At 34.8% G+C, this 18,564-nt stretch overlaps 1 protein-coding gene across 1 annotated transcript in view; it reads left to right on the top strand.

Moving 5' to 3' along the window:
- Positions 1-18,564, top strand: part of ANO4 (anoctamin 4) — a 231,393-nt gene that overhangs the window by 146,998 nt on the left and 65,831 nt on the right. The window contains exon 13 of the mRNA XM_034987747.1: positions 886-946. Within this exon, the coding sequence (XP_034843638.1) occupies positions 886-946 (61 nt within the window). The remainder of the gene's footprint in view (positions 1-885; positions 947-18,564) is intronic.

Here is an 18,564-nt window from a genome sequence, read left to right as displayed (position 1 = left end):
CTGCTCATCTCTCCTATGTTCAAAGAAAAAGAAGGCATAAACTTTTGGGAAATTTTGAAATACTTCACACTCTGATATAACAGGAAAAGACCTGTTTATAGTTGGCACATTCTCCAAGGGATAGTAAAGTATATTTTATAGAGAGCTATAAAGCACCCAAAAAAGGTTATGCTTTATGAACGTTTCAGTCATCATTTCAGTTCCGCATGACATTGGTGTGATTTATCCTGGAGGCGGAAATGAGCATGGCAGTTTTGCAGGACGAATGTCTTTGCTTTCTGCTGTGGTGTTTGTGATAGAATATATTATTTAGCAATAAAGTATTTGCTAGCTGTCTTTGTGTTATGTATAATAGGTAAATACAGTGATTACCTGTGGCTTTAATAAAGGTGGAAGTGGATTTTGTTAATGGTCTGCTCTGTCTTCTTTGTAATACTAAAATCCAGAGGGCAGCCCAGAAAATGTTTGCTCAAAACTACACAAACAAAATAGCCATGTTTTCAAAGTGAATAAATGAGGCATTAAAAATAGAAATCAGGAGCCTTTAAAGCAGCAACAATAATACCTCCCTGGTCTTAAATATAAGTATATCCATATGTCCACATATAACAGTTTTTATGGTGCATAAAAGAAAATTTTTTGGCACTGTTGGGGCTGCTGATAAATGTTCAGCTAGGTGATAACCACCTAAAGGGAACAAATTCTCTCTTGCTTATCCAAACTACTTCATAGTTGGAGGAACCCCCTTCTTGATTATGATCCAAAAGGAATATCTCCCAAAGAAACCTTGCAACATTCATTTATTTTTACAGAACTTGAAAAAAAGTGTGAATTGAAATATAGTTTATGAGAAACTAGTTTAACTTTGATTCATATTGTTCCCAGGTAACCCACCTCTTTGATAATGGAGCCACTGTCTTCTTTGCTGTCTTCATGGCAGTCTGGGGTAAGTGTTCTATAGCCACGTAACTTGAGTTCCCTTTATCTGCTCTACATGTTCCTTCAGAAATCTGACTTTGTCATGTGGCTATGAAAGGAAGAGGCTTAAGTAAATTCAGTTGACCATTCTATTAGACATGAGCTGATTAAAAATTCATTTAGTTTATTTAAAAAGTAATGTCATAGAGGGGAAATACATCTGATTTCTCTTAAACCTTCAACAGTTTCATCAACATCCCATTATTAAAGTAAAATTCACCTTCTGTTGGAGACAAAAATAAACCTTATAGTATGTCAGAAAGTCTGGTAAAGATTTAAGTACTCATAGAAGTATTTGGGACTTTCTGTTGTAAGTGGAATCTTTTCATCCAGCTAATGTATAAGTGCCCACCTCTGGCTTCCTTCCAGTTCTGGTTAAAATGACCCCCAAAAAACAAGAGCTACTTACAAAACTGAATTGAGTTCTTCTATATCAGCTAAAGTCAAAAGCTCCATAATAACAAGGTATGATGGAACATTCACTTAAAGAATTTCTTAACCCAAAGAAAGTACTTAACCTACTTCTTTGTAAAATGGGTTTCATAGTATCTTTCTCGTGGAATCATTATAAGGTTTTGATTTAGTAGTATAGAAAAGAGTGAACAAATTTAGAGTATATATTTTTTCAATTTGTTTGAATTTTTTACAATTATTATGCACTTCTTCTAGAACTTAAAATGCCAGAATCTCTGTTTTGATGTTACAAAACTCTGCTAACTCAAGGCTTAGGCTCATGTTGTTCTTTATGTCTGGAATGAATATCAGATCTTCTCTATCTTTCAGAGACTAGCTGAATTGTCATCTTCGTCCTTTGAACTTCATAACATTTGATTTCTGGCATTCTTTGGACACTTAAAATGATTTGCATACACAATTTATCTACCTCATAGGTTCATGTTCCTCGAGGATCGTTATGGTTATTGGCAATTTCATACATTTCTTTTGAAGACAGATTCATATTTGTTGGATGGATGGATGGATGGATGGATGGATGGATGGATGGAGAAAAGGAAAGAGAAGGGATAGAGAAGCAAATTATCAAAAGAGTTTCTTTCTAAGACAATGAATGTGTTTAAATGGTCTCTTTGATATCAAACTGAAAATATAAAAACCTTGTTCTCTTGAGGAGGCTTGTTCTAGATATATTCTATCTTCCCTACCTAGAGATCTCCAAAGGAAAATTTCTCCCACTACAGCTCTGTTGAAGGAACATATTTTGAAACCTGTGACTCCAGCCCCTCTTATTCAGTGGGGATTGGACCCAAGACCTTAGTCAAAACATAGTGTAGTAAGTGGCCTGGAAGAAGACCCGAGGTTCTATAGAAAGAGGCACTGGAAAGATCACCCACAGGCTTATTCTCAAAAATGTGGATTGACTGGTGGGAGGATGGGTTAGCCTGGTGGTGGGTATTGAGGAGGGCACATTCTGCATGGAGCACTGGGTGTTATGCACAAACAATGAATCATGGAACACTTCATCTAAAACTAATGATGTAATGTATGGGGATTAACATAAGAATATAAAAAAAATGTGGATTGAAAAGTAGGGAGAAAGACAAGGAGTTAGCAATAGGAATTGACCCTGAAAAATGCAGACAGGACAGGAAGTGGGGACAAAGAAGGAAATTGAGATTGACCATGAGGTAGAAGCAGGGATCAGGAAAAATTAAAAGCAGGTTGAAGTTATGAGAAATCAGAACCTAGAAATAAGCAAAAGCAAAGTACTAGTGGAAGAGATATAAAGTAGAGGGTCCAGAAGCCCACTGGTAGCCAACTGGAAGAAAATGCAAGACAATCCCCCAAAGAGAAAGAGAGAATGTAGCCAAGTCATGTTGTTAGTAGAATATCAGGGTAAAGATGTAGGATCTCTTGTGGCTGGAGTCTCTCAAACTGCTAGCTTCTGTATCCTGTTCTGAATAGGCTCAGTCTTTTAATTCCATGGGATTCCTGCCTCCCTTGATAGGACTTGTGAAAAGCCCTTATTATCTGTGTTATACCTTAGTGCATGTGCGTTTCTGTCCCTTGCAAACAAAGGAAGCTAATCATAACAGAATTTTGGTTATGGGACTGAGCTCTCAGATCAAGAATGTATATCTGGATTTTCCTAGAACATATTTGTATTGGTAACCATGATAGGAAGTATAATAAGCCACCCAGTGCTTAAGTTTTGCCATAGTTACAATTGAGGATACTTTAGAAAATGTATTCATTTATTAAACCAGTGGTTCCCAAACTTTTTCCATTCATGGCACACATATGAAATGATACTATTTGCACAGCATACTGATGTACATGATACTGCCCTAAGTACCTTTGCCTTACCTGCCCCAAGAGATGAAGGGATTATTACCTCTTGCACACCTATAATCATCCCTGGCATACCCACTGGGCAGCTCTGCTTTGGGCCGTGAGTCTACTATGTAATGAGTTAATTCTTATGTATAGAGAATAATTTACTGGAAGAATTAATACACAAAACTCCCTTACCCACTTTAGTATTTAACCAGTTTTGACTGAAATAATGTTTTCTTCTCCCAGTTTATCCTCTGAGACTGTAGAGAAATGAAATTCTGGTATAATGACATTTGTCTAAAAGGGCAGAAGTCATAATCTCCCTGACCCCTCACCCAGTACCACCATTATAAAGGGGATTGCATCCCTTCTTTGCAGGTTGTAACATCTTATGCTGGTGATAACAAATAGTTGTATTTTATCCTTGCCAACCTCAGTTGTTTGGTGGTGGCTGCCTGGAGCATGGAGCTGAGAAGCTTCTGAGTTGCAAGTGGGTGGGTTAGAGATTTGACAGTCCTTGGGCCTTGGAGGGTAACCAGTAAGAATCTTATAGATATATTGTAATAACCTTTGGGCAGAAGGGAACATTTTAGGGCCACTCCAGGCAAGGCAAGCCTGGAATAATTCATCCTGTGAATTGCTTTTTCTTAGTTGACAATTTACTGCTTAAATCTTTTGTGGTTCCCAGAAATGTGATAGTTTGAGAAAAAGAATGATTTACCCCAGGTGTTTCATTGTAGATGAGTCTATGCTTTTTGCAGAAATCTAAAATGGCCAATAATAACAGCTATGATAATAGCATACACTTATAGAGGGCTTACTATCTACTAGACACCATCCTACACATTGTACAGTATCATCTCAGTTAATTTTTATAGCAACATTTGGGGAAGGTACTATTATTATCTTCATGTGATAGATGAGGAAGCTGGGGTAGTAGCTAGAAAGTGGCAAAGTCAGGAGTTAAACTGGGCACTCTTAGCTTCTACACTCCATTGCTAGTTCATGTACTGTTTGTAACCCTATTTACTTCTGCTTCAGAGATCTAAATTTAAAGGACTGTTAAACTTGTCCCAAGCCCCATTTATACTGTTTTGCAATGGTGATGTTCTATAAAAGTGTGTCATTTCTAATGGAGCTCAGTTTGATGGTCTCAGACTCATCTTTTATGATTGACAAGTTACATTTAAGAACACAAATGCACTTTATTTTTGGGAAATTGCTAGATACAGAGATGTTGAGAACAGATGTGAGTGGTTTATAAGACCTCTGAAGGATGGGGCTGATATGTTTATTTTGTTGCCTTTTGCTTTGTGTGTTCACCAAAGAAACAATAGGGCTCCATTTGGAACCAGTCCACAGCAGCTGGGAAGGGCCTTTGTGTGGGGTTAAAAGCTTGACAGAACCCCACTATTTTTGTGATAGCTGGTCCTCCCGGGACCCTCAAGGTACACTGTGAGCCTAGGGCTCTGGGCTCGAACCACAGTGTGACTCTTTCCTCAGTGTTCATTTTTGTTCAGAGTCAAGAGACAAAACAATTAAGGCCTAAAATAGCTTCTCTCTCTAGGGAAAAAAAAAAAATGAGTCATTAGGGAGCTAGATGTTGGCAGAGACTCGTCAGGAATCAGATTATCTTTCTCTTTTCTTCATTTCTGGTTTTTTTTTCCTCCTCTTTTTTTTTCTTTTCCTTTGATTGCCCAAAATTAAATTGACCTCAGTAAATAAACATATCAAGGTCCTCAGTGTTCTCCAATCAAAATAACAAGATTGTGGTTATTTTAATGGAAATTCAAAGATTCTTTATATGGTTCTGTCAGTAATTTGTAAGTGAAGTAGGTCTCATTTTTGAAAATAAGTTTTATAATAATTGCCTTTTATTTCTAGATATTTATACTAATTTTATCTTTATAGTCTTATGTATAGGTCCAACAAAATATAATGATTATATATTTATATATATAAATATATATATAAATATTTACACATATATATTTATTTATTTACTAAATGCCTATTAGGTGTGTAGTTATAGTCACATATGATACCTCATCAATTTCTTATAACCCACCAGAAAGAAATTATAATCTCTGTCTTATAGATGAACATCTTGAGGTACAGAGAGCGTGTGCAATTTGCCCAAGATTACCCAGCAACTGCTAAGTGGTGGAGTCTGGATTTTAAACCCAATCTGGTCTGCCTAACTCAAGTCATTCCAAAGTTTGTATACTATGTCATGCACTTTTTGTGGGATGTGTTAAGATTTTGTTACTCAGCAGACTACATTCTCACTGTCACTTGGCAATGGGTATACAAAGAGGAGTAAGATGTTATCTCTGTTCTTTTCAAAAATCTCATAGTATGTTGAGGGAGAGATGGTAATTATAGGATATCAATTTTCCTGTTTACAATGGGAAAAATGAGGATCCATGCTGCCCACTTCCTGAAGCTAAAAGGAAAAGCAGAGATGGTTTCATCCAAAAGGAGATCCTGAAACCAAGTCACATTTGCCAAAGAGTGGAACAGTGTGGGCTAGGCTCTGAAAAGGAAGGCCATTCAATGTGAGAGGGACATAGCATACGTATTAGTTTCCTAGGAGTGCTGTAACAAAGGACCACAAACCGGATGGCTTAAAACAACAGAAATTTATTCTCTCACTGTTCTGGAGGCTAGAAGTCAAAAATCAAGGTATGAAAAGAGTCAGTTCTTTTGAGGGCTCTGAGGGGATACCTGTCCCATATTTCTCTCTTAGATTCTTATGACAGTGAGCAATCCTTGACATTCCTTGGCTCGTGGGTGCATCACTCCAATCTCTGTCTCCATCTTCACCTGCATTTTCCCTGTATCTCTGTGTCTTCACATGGCAATCTTCTTGTAAGGACACTAAATCGAATTGGATTAAGAGCCCACCCTAATCCAGTATGATTTCATCTTAACTAGTTAATCTGCAGTTACCTTATTTCCAAATAAGGTCGTATTCTGAGGTTGGGGCTTTGTTAAAACATCAATATATCTTTTTTTTTTATGTTATGTTAATCACCATACATTACATCATTAGTTTTTGATGTAGTGTTCCATGATTCATTGTTTGTGTATAACACCCAGTGCTCCATGCAGTACGTGCCCTCTTTAATACCCATCACCAGGCTAACCCATCCCCCCATCCTCCTCCCTCTAGAACCCTCAGTTTGTTCTCAGAGTCCATAGTCTCTCATGGTTCGTCTCCCCCTCCAGTTTCCCCCCCTTCATTTTTCCCTTCCTTCTATCTTCTCTTTTTTTTTTTTTTAAACATATAATATATTATTTGTTTCAGAGGTACAGGTCTCTGATTCAAGAGTCTTACACAATTCACAGCACTCACCATAGCACATACCCTCCCCAGTGTCTTATCACCCAGCCACCCCATCCCTCCCACCCCCCACCACTCCAGCAACCCTCAGTTTGTTTCCTGAGATTAAGAATTCCTCATATCAGTGAGGTCATATGATACATGTCTTTCTCTGATTGACTTATTTCGCTCAGCATAATACCCTCCAGTTCCATTCACGTCGTTGCAAATGGCAAGATTTCATTATATCTTGCCATTTGCAATGGCAATATATATCTTCAATGGGAGGCACAGTTCAACCCATAACAGAGAGTATGTTGAGGGCTGAGGTTTGTTTATCATAAGACATTTGTGTTTCAACAGGGAACCTTGGCTTCACCCTGTAGACAACAGAAGGCCAACTGAGGTTGTAAGCTGGAGAGTGACATCATCTGTTGTGTTTGGGAAGTAACTCTGACAACAGCAAGAGAGGAGTGAAAGTGGGGTCACTTAGAAGGCTGTTCCAATATTCAGTCAAAATATTATGCAGAATCGGCTTTAGAAAATATCTAAATTACAGAATAAAAACCTTACACATAAATGTATTTTCCTAGTTTTAGTTATTTGTAATAGGCAAAATAAATATCCAACAACAGAAGAATCTCTAAGGGAATTATAAACAGCCATTAAAAATTAGTCTTTCAAAGCAAGTAATAGAACACAAAGACTGTATTTTAAAAATTGCAAATACAGGATATAAAGTGTACAAATAAATGTGACTTCAAGTATGTTAAATACTAATGAAAACAAAGTGATTATGTCACAATATTAATGGTAGTTTTCTCTGGGTGAGGGGATTATGGGAAGTTTTTATCAGTTTTATTTAGGTATAATTTACATAAAATCCAGCAACTTTAAATGTACAATTTTACGAGTTATGTCAAATTTATATAGTCACTTAACCATCACCATAATGATGAAATAGAATATTTTCATCCTCCATAAAGTTTCCTCATGACTTTGCAGTGAGTCGCTTGGCAACCTCTAACCTACTTTCTACCACTATAATTTCACCTGTTTTAGAATCTCATGCAAATAGAATCATTCAATATTTAGCATTTTGTGTCTGGCTTTTTTCACTAAGATTAATGTGATTGAAATTCATTTATGTTGTTGCAAATGTCAGTAGTCTGTTCCTTTTTAGTACAGAATGGTACTTCATTTCCTGGATATACTAAAATGTGTATATCCATTTACTAATTAATGAACATTTGGATCCAATCCAGTTTTTAGCCTATTAAAAAATAAACCTGAGAATCATTGGATATTAGAATTTTTGCATATTTGCATAAGTCTTTTATTTCTCTTGGGGAAATAACTAGGAGGAGCATTGCTTGATCTGAGGATAAGTGTCTAACTTTATAAGAAATTGTTTTCCAAATGTCTATGTCATTTTGCATTCCCAGCAGCATTATATAAGAGTTCAGGTGTTCCACATTGTCACAGACTTGGAATTATCAGTCTGTATCATTGTAGTCATTCTAGTAGATGTATAGTGTTATCTCACTGTGGTTTTAATTTGCATTTCCCTAATGACTAGTGATGTTGAACATGTCTTCATGAGTTTATTTCAGATCTGCTCATTTTGGTGAAGTGTTTGTTCAGACTGTTGCCCATTTGTTATTGGTTTTCCTATTTTTAAGTTAAAAGTATTCTTTATATATTTTTTCGAATATTATTCCCAGTTTGAGGCTTGCATTTCTTTTCCTTAATGGTGTCTTTTGAAAAGCAAGAGGTTTTACTTTTTTTCTTTTCTGTCTGTGCATTTAATTTTTTATTTAAGATCTTTGCCAAACTCAAGGTCTCTAAGATTTTTTTCTATGTCTTCTCATAAAAGGCTCATAGTTTTAGCTCTTATATTTATGTTCATGGGTTATTTCAAGTTGATTTTTGTATATAAGGTAAAGTCAGATCTGTTTCTTTGCCTATATGGATAGCCAGTTGTTCAGTACCACTTGAAAGATTATCCTTTTCCTCATTGAAATCAATTGTCCATATATGTGTGGATCTACATCTGGAATTTTTTTTGATCCACATGTGTGCTCTTAAAAAAATCCTTTTTATTCAGCTATAATTGACATATATTAGTTTCAGGTGTGCAACATGATTCAGTATTTGTATATATTGCAAAATGATCACCACAATAACACTAGTTAACATCCATTACCACACATCGTTACAGACTTTTTTTCTTGTTAAGAACTTTTAAGATCTACTCTCTTAGCAACTAACAATATAGGATTGTTAATTATACTCACCATGCTATATATTATATTTCCATGGCATTTATGTTATGGTTTTATATTTTATAGTCAAAATATGTATATTTTATAGTAAAAATCTGTACCTTTTGACCACCTTCACTCATTTTGCCCACCTCCAGCCCCTACCTCTAGAAACCACAATCTGTTCTCTGTATCCATGACCTTAGGGGTTTTGTTTGTTTCTTTGTGTTTAGACTCCATGTGTAAATGAGTTATAAACTTGATTTAATGAAAATTCAGAGTTTCTATATATGGTTCTGTCAGGGAGAGCAATGCTTCCATCTTTGTTCTTTCTCAAGATTGCTTTGTGTATTTAGGGTCTGTTGTGGGTCCATAAAATTTTAGGATTGTTTTTTCTGTTTCTGTGAAAAATGCCATTGGAATTTTGATAGGGATTGCATTGAGTCTGTAGATTATGAACATATTAACAATATTAATATTTCTTCCAATCCAATTAAATGGAATATCTTTCCATTTAATTGTGTCTTCTTCAATTTCTTTCATCAGTGTCTTACAGTTTTCAGTATACAGATCTTTCACACTCCTTGGATGTATTTATTCCTAGCTACTCTTTTTGATGCATTTATGTATTATATAAATTTTATATGTTGATTTTGTATCCTGAAACATTACTGAATTTATTAATTTTTTTATTAACAGTTTTTTTATTGGCATCTTTAGAGTTTTCTCTACATTATGTCATGTCATCTGCAGTAACAGTTTTACTTCTTCCTTTTCAATTCAGATGCCTTTCATTTCTTTTTCTTGACTAATTGCTGTGGCTAGGACTTCCAGCACTATGTTGATAAAAGTGGTGAGAGTGGGCATCCTTGTCTTGTTCCTGATCTTAGAGGAAAACCTTCTAGCTTTTCACCTGAGTATAATGTTAGTTGTAGGCTTGTCATCCATGACCTTTAATATGTTGAGATCCACTCCCTTTATTACCCAATTTGTTGAGAGTTTTTATCATAAATGGATTTTGAATTTTGTCAAATGCTTTCTCCATATCTATTGAGATGATCATAAGATTTGTATCTCTCATTTTGTTAATGTGGTCTATCATGTTGATTGATTTATGGATGTTGAACCATCCTTGCATTCCTGGAATAAATCCCACTTGATCATAGTGAATGATCATTTTAGTGTAATGTTGAGTTTGGTTTGCTAATATATTTTTTTTTACTTTTTACTTTTTTATTTTTTTTAAGCTTTTATTTAAATTCTAGTTAGTTAACGTATAGTATAATATTGGTTTCAGGAGTAGAATTTGGTGATTCATCACTTACATATAACATCCAGTGGTTTGCTAATCTTTTGTTGAGGATTTTGTATCTGTGTTCATCTCAATATTGGCCTGTAATTTTCTTTTATTGTGGCATCCTTATCTGGTTTTGGTGTCTGTAATTCTAGCCTCACAAAATCAATTTAGAAATGGTACCTCCTCGGGGCACCTGGGTGGCTCAGTTGGTTAAGGATCTGACTCTGGATTTCAGTTCAGGTCATGATCTCCGGGTCATGGGATCAAGCCTTGCGTCTGGCACTCAGCATGGAGTCGGCTTGGCTTTCTCTCCCTCTGCCCCTCCCCCTACTCACTCATTCTTGTGTGCGCACTCGCTCTCTCTATCTAAAATAAATAAATCTTAAAAAAATGGTATCTCCTATTTTTTGGAAGACTTTGAAAAGAATTAGTATTAAGTCTTCTTTAAATATTTGGTAGAATTCCCCAGTGAAGCTGTCTAGCCTTAACTTTTGTTTGTTGGGATATGTGTGCTTTTATGGCAATAACACACTGTCTTGATTATTATAACATAATAGTAAGCTTTGAAATGTTATTCTTTTTAAACATTGTTTTGGCTCTATTAGGGACTTTGCATTTCCCTATGTATTTTAGAATCAATTTGTCAGTTTCTACCAGAAAAGATGCTGATATTTTTACTGCAATAGAGTTGAATCAAGAGATCATTTTGGGAAGGTTGAAAACTGAATATCAAATATGTCTATCCATGAACATTATTTAACTTTTTATTTAAATGATCTGTAATTTCTCTGTGCAATTTTGTATTATTTTCAGTGTATAGTTTTGGATATTTTGTTAAATTTATCACTAATATTTTTTATTTTTTTATAGTTTTATTTCTGTAATGTTAATTTCCAGTTGCTCATTGCTACTATATAAAAGTAGAATTGATTTTTGTACATTTACCTCATATCCTGTAAATATCCTCACTTATAAGTGCTACTAGCTTTCTTGTAGATTCCTTGGGATTTTCAACATAGATGATTATGACATTTATAAATAAATACAATTTTGTTTCTTTTCTAATTCATATGGGTTTAATTTTTCTTACCTTATTACACTGACAGAATAATTTTAGATAGAATTTATGACATCAGACATCGTTTCCTTGTTCTCAGTGTTGGGGGGAAGTATTGTCTTATACTATTAAGTATGATGGGAAATACATTTTTGTAAATATCCCTTTATCAAGTTTAAGAATTTTACTTCTATTTCTAGAGACTGAATTTTTATCATGAATGGATATTGAGTTTGTTAAAAGTGTTCATCTGTATTAATAAGATAATCCTGCTTTTTAAAAAGATGGTTGATATATTCATTAAATTGATTCACCTTCAAATACTACAGTGACATTGAATTCCAAAACAAACCCACTTCATCATAATATACAGTTGACTCTTGACAGCGTAGAGATTAGGTTCATCAAACCCTGTGCAGCTGAAAATCTACGTATAACTTTTGACTCCCCCAAAACTTAACTACTGATAACCTACTGTTGATTGAAAGCCTCACCAATAACATAAGGAGTTGATTAACACATATTTTGTATGTTTATATTATATACTGTATTCTTATAATAAAGTAAGCTAAAGAAAAGAAAACATTATTTAAAAAATTGTAAGGAAGAGAAAATACATTTATAGTAACTGTATCCAAAAAATCATATAAGTGAACCCACACAATTTGAACCCATGTTGCTCAAGGGTCAACTGTATTATCTTTTTTTCTATATTTCTGTATTTGATTTGCTAAAATATTTTTAGGGTTTTTGCATCTGTTTTCATAAATGTCTATAATTTTCTTCCAGTGTTTTTTTGGTTATGCGGTAATGTGGCCCCATAGAGGAAATGTTCTTTTTTCTGTTTTCTGGAGAAGTTTACATAAAAATTACATTACTTCTTTTTTATATGTTCGGTAGAATTCACCAGTGAAGCTGCTTGGGCTTGGAGTTTTCTTTGCAGGAAAGTGTTTAATACAAACCTACTCTCCTTAACAGATACAGAGCTCTTTAGATTATCTATTTCTTCTGTCTTCAAGGACTCTATCATTTTATCTAAACTTGCGAACTTATTGGCATAAATTTGTTCATAATAATCTCATATTTTACCTTTGGTGGAATCTTTTGTATAATTTTGTTCATTCCTGAAATTGTAGTTCATGTCTTTCTCTTGTTTTCCTGTTCATTCTGCATAGGAATTTATCAATTCTATTGATCTTTTCATGAACAAGCTTTTAATGTTAATGGTGCTTTTATATTGTTCTTATGTTTTCTTTTTTTTAATTAATTTCTGCTGTTATGTATCCTTCCTCATGCTTACTTTAGGTTTAGTTTGCTCTTCTTTTTTAATTTCTTAAAGTGAATGCCTAGTTCACTAATGTGAGACCTTTCTTCTTTTCAAATGAGTTTAATGCTATAAATTTCCTCTAAGTACTGCTTTAGTTGTATCCTCCACATTATATTTTCATTTTTAATGAGTTCGAAATATTTTCTAATTTCCATTCTGATTTTCTCTATGACCCATGAGTTATATAGAAGTGTGTTGTTTAATTAAAAATAATTTGGGAGATTTTCTAGGTATCTGCCTGCTATTGATTTCTAGTTTAACTCAGAGAACATATTTTGCATGATTTAGTCCTTTTAAATTTACTGAGATTTGTTTTATAGCCCACAATAAGGTATCTCAGCAAATGTCCCATGCCCATTTGAAAAGACTATCTATTATGCTGTTGTTAAGTTTTATGTTTTGTAAGTTTCATTTGGGTCCACTTGGTTGATTATTTTGTTTTGGTCATCAGTATTTATACTACTAATTCCAACTTTATTTGTGGATTCATCTAGTTTGCCTTTCAGTTATATCATATTTTGCCTCATGTATTTTTAAATATAGGATTGTTATGTCTACTTGAAGCCCCTTAGTCATTATGAAATTTCCGTCATTATTCCCGATAATATTTCTTGTTTTCAAGTATGCTTTGATATTAATATTGCCATGCCAGTCTTTCTTGATTTGGGTTTGTGTGGTATATTTTTCTTTCCTTTACATTTACCTATCCATGTCTTTATATCTAAAGTGTTTTATACACAGGTAATAGTAAGTCTTACTTTTATCCAATCCAGTGATCTCTGCTTTTCCATTAGAATTTTTATACCATTTACCTTCAATGTAATTATCAATACATTTGGTTTAAATATACATTCTTTTTATTTGCTTTATATGTGTTATTTTATTTGTTTTATTTTACATCATTTTCTCTCCTTTTGAATTAGGTATTTTCATGATTTAATTTTTTTTCTATTTATTTTTTTATTATTATGTTATGTTAATCACCATACATTACATCATTAGTTTTTGATGTAGTGTTCCATGATTCATTGTTTGCGTATAACACCCAGTGCTCCTTGCAGAATGTGCCCTTTAATACCCATCACCAGGCTAACCCATCCTCCCACCCCCTCCCCTCTAGAACCCTCAGTTTGTTTTTCAGAGTCCATCGTCTCTCATGGTTCATCTCCCCCTCTGATTTCCGCCCCCTTCATTCTTCCCCTCCTGCTATCTTCTTTTTTTTTAACATCTAATTCATGATTTAATTTTATCTCCACTATTGATTTATTAGTTATTAAAACTTTGTTTTACTCTTATAATGGTTATTCAAGGATTTATAATATACACCTTTCATTTATAACAGCCTTCTTTCAAATAATATAACGCTATTTCACATGTGGTATGAGAACTTTAAAATGGTATATTTCACCTTTTATTTTCTGTCCCTTGTATTATTATTGCCATATATTTTACTGCTATTTTTGTCCTATATCTTACTGCTATTCTTGTTATATATTTTATTCTACATGTTGTAAACCTCTTGATACATTGTTATTATTTTGGCTTTCAGCAGGTAATTATCTATTAAAAAGATTGAAATGAGGAAAAAATTCATTTACCCATGTATTTTATTTACTTGTTTTTATGTGCTCTTCCTATCTTTATATTAATCCAGATTTCCATCTGGTATCATTTCCTTCTGCCTGAAAAACTAAAGTTCTTATAATGCAGGTCTATTGGTAATGAATTTTCCCAGATTTTTAAGATCTAAAAATATCTTTGCTTCACTTTAATTTTTAAAAGATATTGTTGCTGGATGTAGAATTCTAGGTTGGCAGGGGTGTTTTTTCTTTCAATACTTTAGAGCATAGGTTCTTAATCAGGAGTGAATTTTGCCTCTCAGGAGATATTAGACAATGTGTAGACACATTTTTGGTTGTCATAACTGAAAGAAAGGAGTGATACTGACATCTGGATCTAGTGCATAGAGGTCAGGGATGCTGCTAAATGTCATACAATACACAGAACAACACCCACCACCACCCCCAACAAGGAATTAAATGGTCTACAATATCAATAGTGTTGAGTTTGAGAAACATTGCTAAATTTACAGTCTTTCTTTTCCTGAAGTCATATGGCCTTGTTGAGTTTCTTTTGGAAGATCATCTGACAATTCTATCTTAGATTATCATTTAATCTGAAGATTAAAGTACCACTAACATATGGACTGTTTTTATGTAGAAAAATGACTTAATATTTTCAAAACCATTGACACAATGTTAATTGTGTCAAGATTGAAAAACCCTGCCTTAAGGGATGCCTTTCCATTGTGTGGAGGCGTGCACAGTTTTTTATAAGATGTCTGCTGACCTTTTCTTTCTTTTTTTTTCTACATAAGATTTTCCTCCCTTGTATCTGCTTTGAAGATTTTTTACTTCTTATTCTCAGGAATTTGACTGAGATATGCTTTGTTGTCATTTTCTTTGCGTTTCTTGTAATTGTGGTTCATTAAGTTTCTTGCATCAATAAGTTTAATTTTTATCCAATTTTGAAATTTTTCCAGAATCACTCAGTATTGTTCTATAGGTCACTTATGCCTCGTTCACATTTTTCATTCTTTTTAGTCTTTGTGTCATCTGTAATTGTTTCTATTATTTGTCTTCAGATTCACTGATTTTTTTTCTGAGAAGTCTAGTCTTCTGTTAATCCTATCCAGTGTATTTTTCTTTTCATAACTTTCAGTTTCCATTCTCAAATCTCAGTCAGTTGGGGCTTTTTATGCCTGGTATTACTCTCCTCATTGTGTTCATGTTTTCGTTTATCTTCTTGACATACAAAGCATACTTATAACAGTTGTTTTATCACCCTTGTTCTATCATTTCTGTCAGTTCTGGGCTATCTCCCTGGGATTTACTGAATTTTCTCCTATTTATAGGCTTTATTTTCCTGCTTATTTGTATGTCTGGGAATTTTTTATTAAACACTGAAGAGTGTTGAATTTTGTTTTTTATTATGTTTCCTTACTGTTGGACTTTGTTTAGGTATGCAGTTAGCTCTCTTGCAGCCCAGTTAAATCACCTCGAGACTTGTTATTAGCTTGTTAGGGTAGGTCCAGACCCACTACTAAGAGATGATCTTTATGAGGTCTTGTATCAGTTCTGTGTGTTGCAACATCTCTGTACTCTGACTGGTGGGATTGGAAACTTCCTTTAGCCCTCTGAATTCTGAGGATTGTTTAGCTACCATCAAGCAGCCTCATCTAGTTTCACCCCATGCATGTAAAGAGGAGAAGGAACTTCATTGCTGATACCTTGAGCTTTCTTTCAATATAGCTCCCTTCTCTGGTACTCTGCCCCACAAATTCTTGCTACCTCACTCTCCCCACTCTAATCTCCCAAGCTCAGTAAGACCACTAGGCTCTGTTTGGGTTCAACCACCTGAATTGTAGCCTGTGAATGACCTCCAAACAATGAGCTGGTGTGATCCTAAGGCTCACCTTACTTACTTCTTTTCTCTCAGGGATCACAGTTCGTACTATGTCTTGTCCAGTGCTGAAAACAGTTGTTTCTTATATTGAAGCCATTAATCCTTATGGGTAGAAGCAAAAATCCTCAGTCTGCCATAGCTTGATGGCTTTTTATAGAAGGGAAGCATACACTCAGGCAGGGCCTCAGAGAATTGTGGTCACTTGGGGAAACTGCCATTATCCATGGTGTCTCCTCATCTTTACCAGTTCAGAAGCACTTTTGGAATACCCAAAGCTAATTGGACTTGGGCAAACAGAAACCTCTTCTAAACTCTGTAAGCACTAGTGCATAATCCAGAATGTGAAAATGCAAGTATATGGTAGAGAATATTATTTTATAATGACCATCTAGAGCACCTTCTTCCTGTGTCAGAATACTTAAGAAGCCAAATTAATCATCATATGTTGTTTGAGCTTGGAAATCAGTGTAGCTAGCAAATCCCTAGCACATCAAAAGAATACAATTAATAACTGTTAAATGAGTGGAAAAGGGGAGCAACTATTTTTTTTCTGCTGAATACTTAGTCATCTTTATTTCATTTCATAGAATTCCCCAGAGACCGATTTATGTCAGGATACACTTCTAATACCCTACATCAGATTAAACTGCAAAATTTGTATCCTTAGACCTTTGTTTTTCCTAAGTTACAAGTTGGCCACCCCCTATCTGGATACATTGACTTTCTCCAGAATGGTTCTAATAACAATAATTAAGCTTCAGCTTCTTAAAATATAGTCACATTCCTGTTTTTTCCTGGATCCTGAGATTAATTTCATCTTGGCATTTTGGGGTGTTACACAAACTCTCTAGTCACTCATTTACATTCACTTGCATTATTATTGCCAAAGCCCACCTCAAATGTTGTAAATTAGCAACCAATAAAAATACTCTGGTCCTCACCAATTTTAAAAATATACAAATAAACTATTATTTTGAAACTGAGATAGTTCACATGAAGATACATTTTTATAGTTTCTCTTGAAAAATTTGAAGATCTGGCCACAGTGCCGTCAGTAGAAACTGAAGAACACCTATCACTTTACTTGGTGCACACACTCCCCAACTGGTCCCATTCCCCACCATTCCCTACTGTGTGGTTTCCTCTTCTAGGTTTTGTACTGATCTCTGGTCATTTTAGCATTTGAGTTTGTGACTCCTTACTAAGCTCATCCATTATGTGTAGGTTTTATGAGTTAAGCTCTCAGGAGGTGACCTCATTCCTCTATTCCTAAGTTCTTGGGAAGCACATCCATGTAACTTCCCTATACCTTCTCCAAACGAACATTCTCAGAAAGTTATAAAGGACATAAATAATGAAATCATTAGTATTATTCATTTCACTTTTAAAAAGAAGGAAATTAGAATTGGGAGAAAAATGACTATGTGTAATTTCCTAGGAAGAGAATCATGTTGACCAGGTTTCTGAAAATGCTTTGAGTCATCAGACAGCAGGTCACTTTTCTGAAATAAAAATCATCCTTCCTTTTTCCTATACACTGCCTATTTTATTTCTGGCCACAGTCTAACAGAAGTTAGGCTATAGGATCTTTAAGCCCTTGGGATTTTTTCAAAAATAAGGAGTAAACGTGTCTTTATAATTAATTTTCTAGCATTAGACACAATTCTCTTCTGGACTCCCAGGCTAGAAATTTTCCAAATGAAGGATCAAATTAGGCTTTTGAATACCTATTATGTTACCAAAGGGCAAAAACTAGCAGCATGTATTCCTAGCATCTTTGGGAATAAATGTGGGTTTTTCCAGGCCTCTAGAGAAAAAGCATAGATCTAAGGGAAAAATAGAGAGTAAATGCCAGGCTCTCACAGGGAACCTATAACCTGAGGTATGGTACTTTGGTTTTTATAACTAGTTTCAGCAAAGTCCTCCTGTGGTTCAAAGAGTAGGCTTTCTTTTTCTTTTCGGCTTTTCCTGATTCAATAGAAATTAGAAGCCCCAGATTAGACTGTGACCTTCTAGCTATAAGACAGATAGCACCCCTGGGTCTTACCCTAAATGCCAGTTGCCCCTAGTCATTGTAATAGCCCAGATAACCCTGTTATGAATTGAATTGTGTCCTCCAAAATGATATGTTTAAGTCCTAGCTCCTGGTACCTGTGCAAATGACTTTATTTGGAAATAAGGTCTTTGAAGATGTAATCAACTTAAGACAAGGCCATACTGTATTCCCAGTATGGCTGGTGTCCTTACAAGAAGAGAAAATGGAGAGAGAGACACTCACAGAGTAGGATGCTTTGTGAAGACAGGCAGGGAGATTGGAATAGTGCTTCTGCAAGCCAAGGGATGCAAAGATTTCTACCAACTACCAGGAGCTAGGAAAAAGGCATAGAAGATACTCTCCTTCAGAGCCTCCAGTAGGAACTAACCCTGCCAACATCTTGATTTTGAACTTCTAACCTCTAGAACTGTAAGAGAATAAATTTGCTGTTTTAAGCTCCCCCACCAAACAAAACAAAACAAAACAAAACAAAACAAAACCATATAAGGCCCAAATCCCAGTTC

Source organism: Mirounga leonina, unplaced genomic scaffold, assembly GCF_011800145.1.
Source record: "Mirounga leonina isolate KUSES-001 unplaced genomic scaffold, KU_Mleo_1.0 Mir_418, whole genome shotgun sequence".
NCBI classification, from domain to species: domain Eukaryota; kingdom Metazoa; phylum Chordata; class Mammalia; order Carnivora; family Phocidae; genus Mirounga; species Mirounga leonina.
This window is presented reverse-complemented; position numbering and strand designations above follow the sequence as displayed.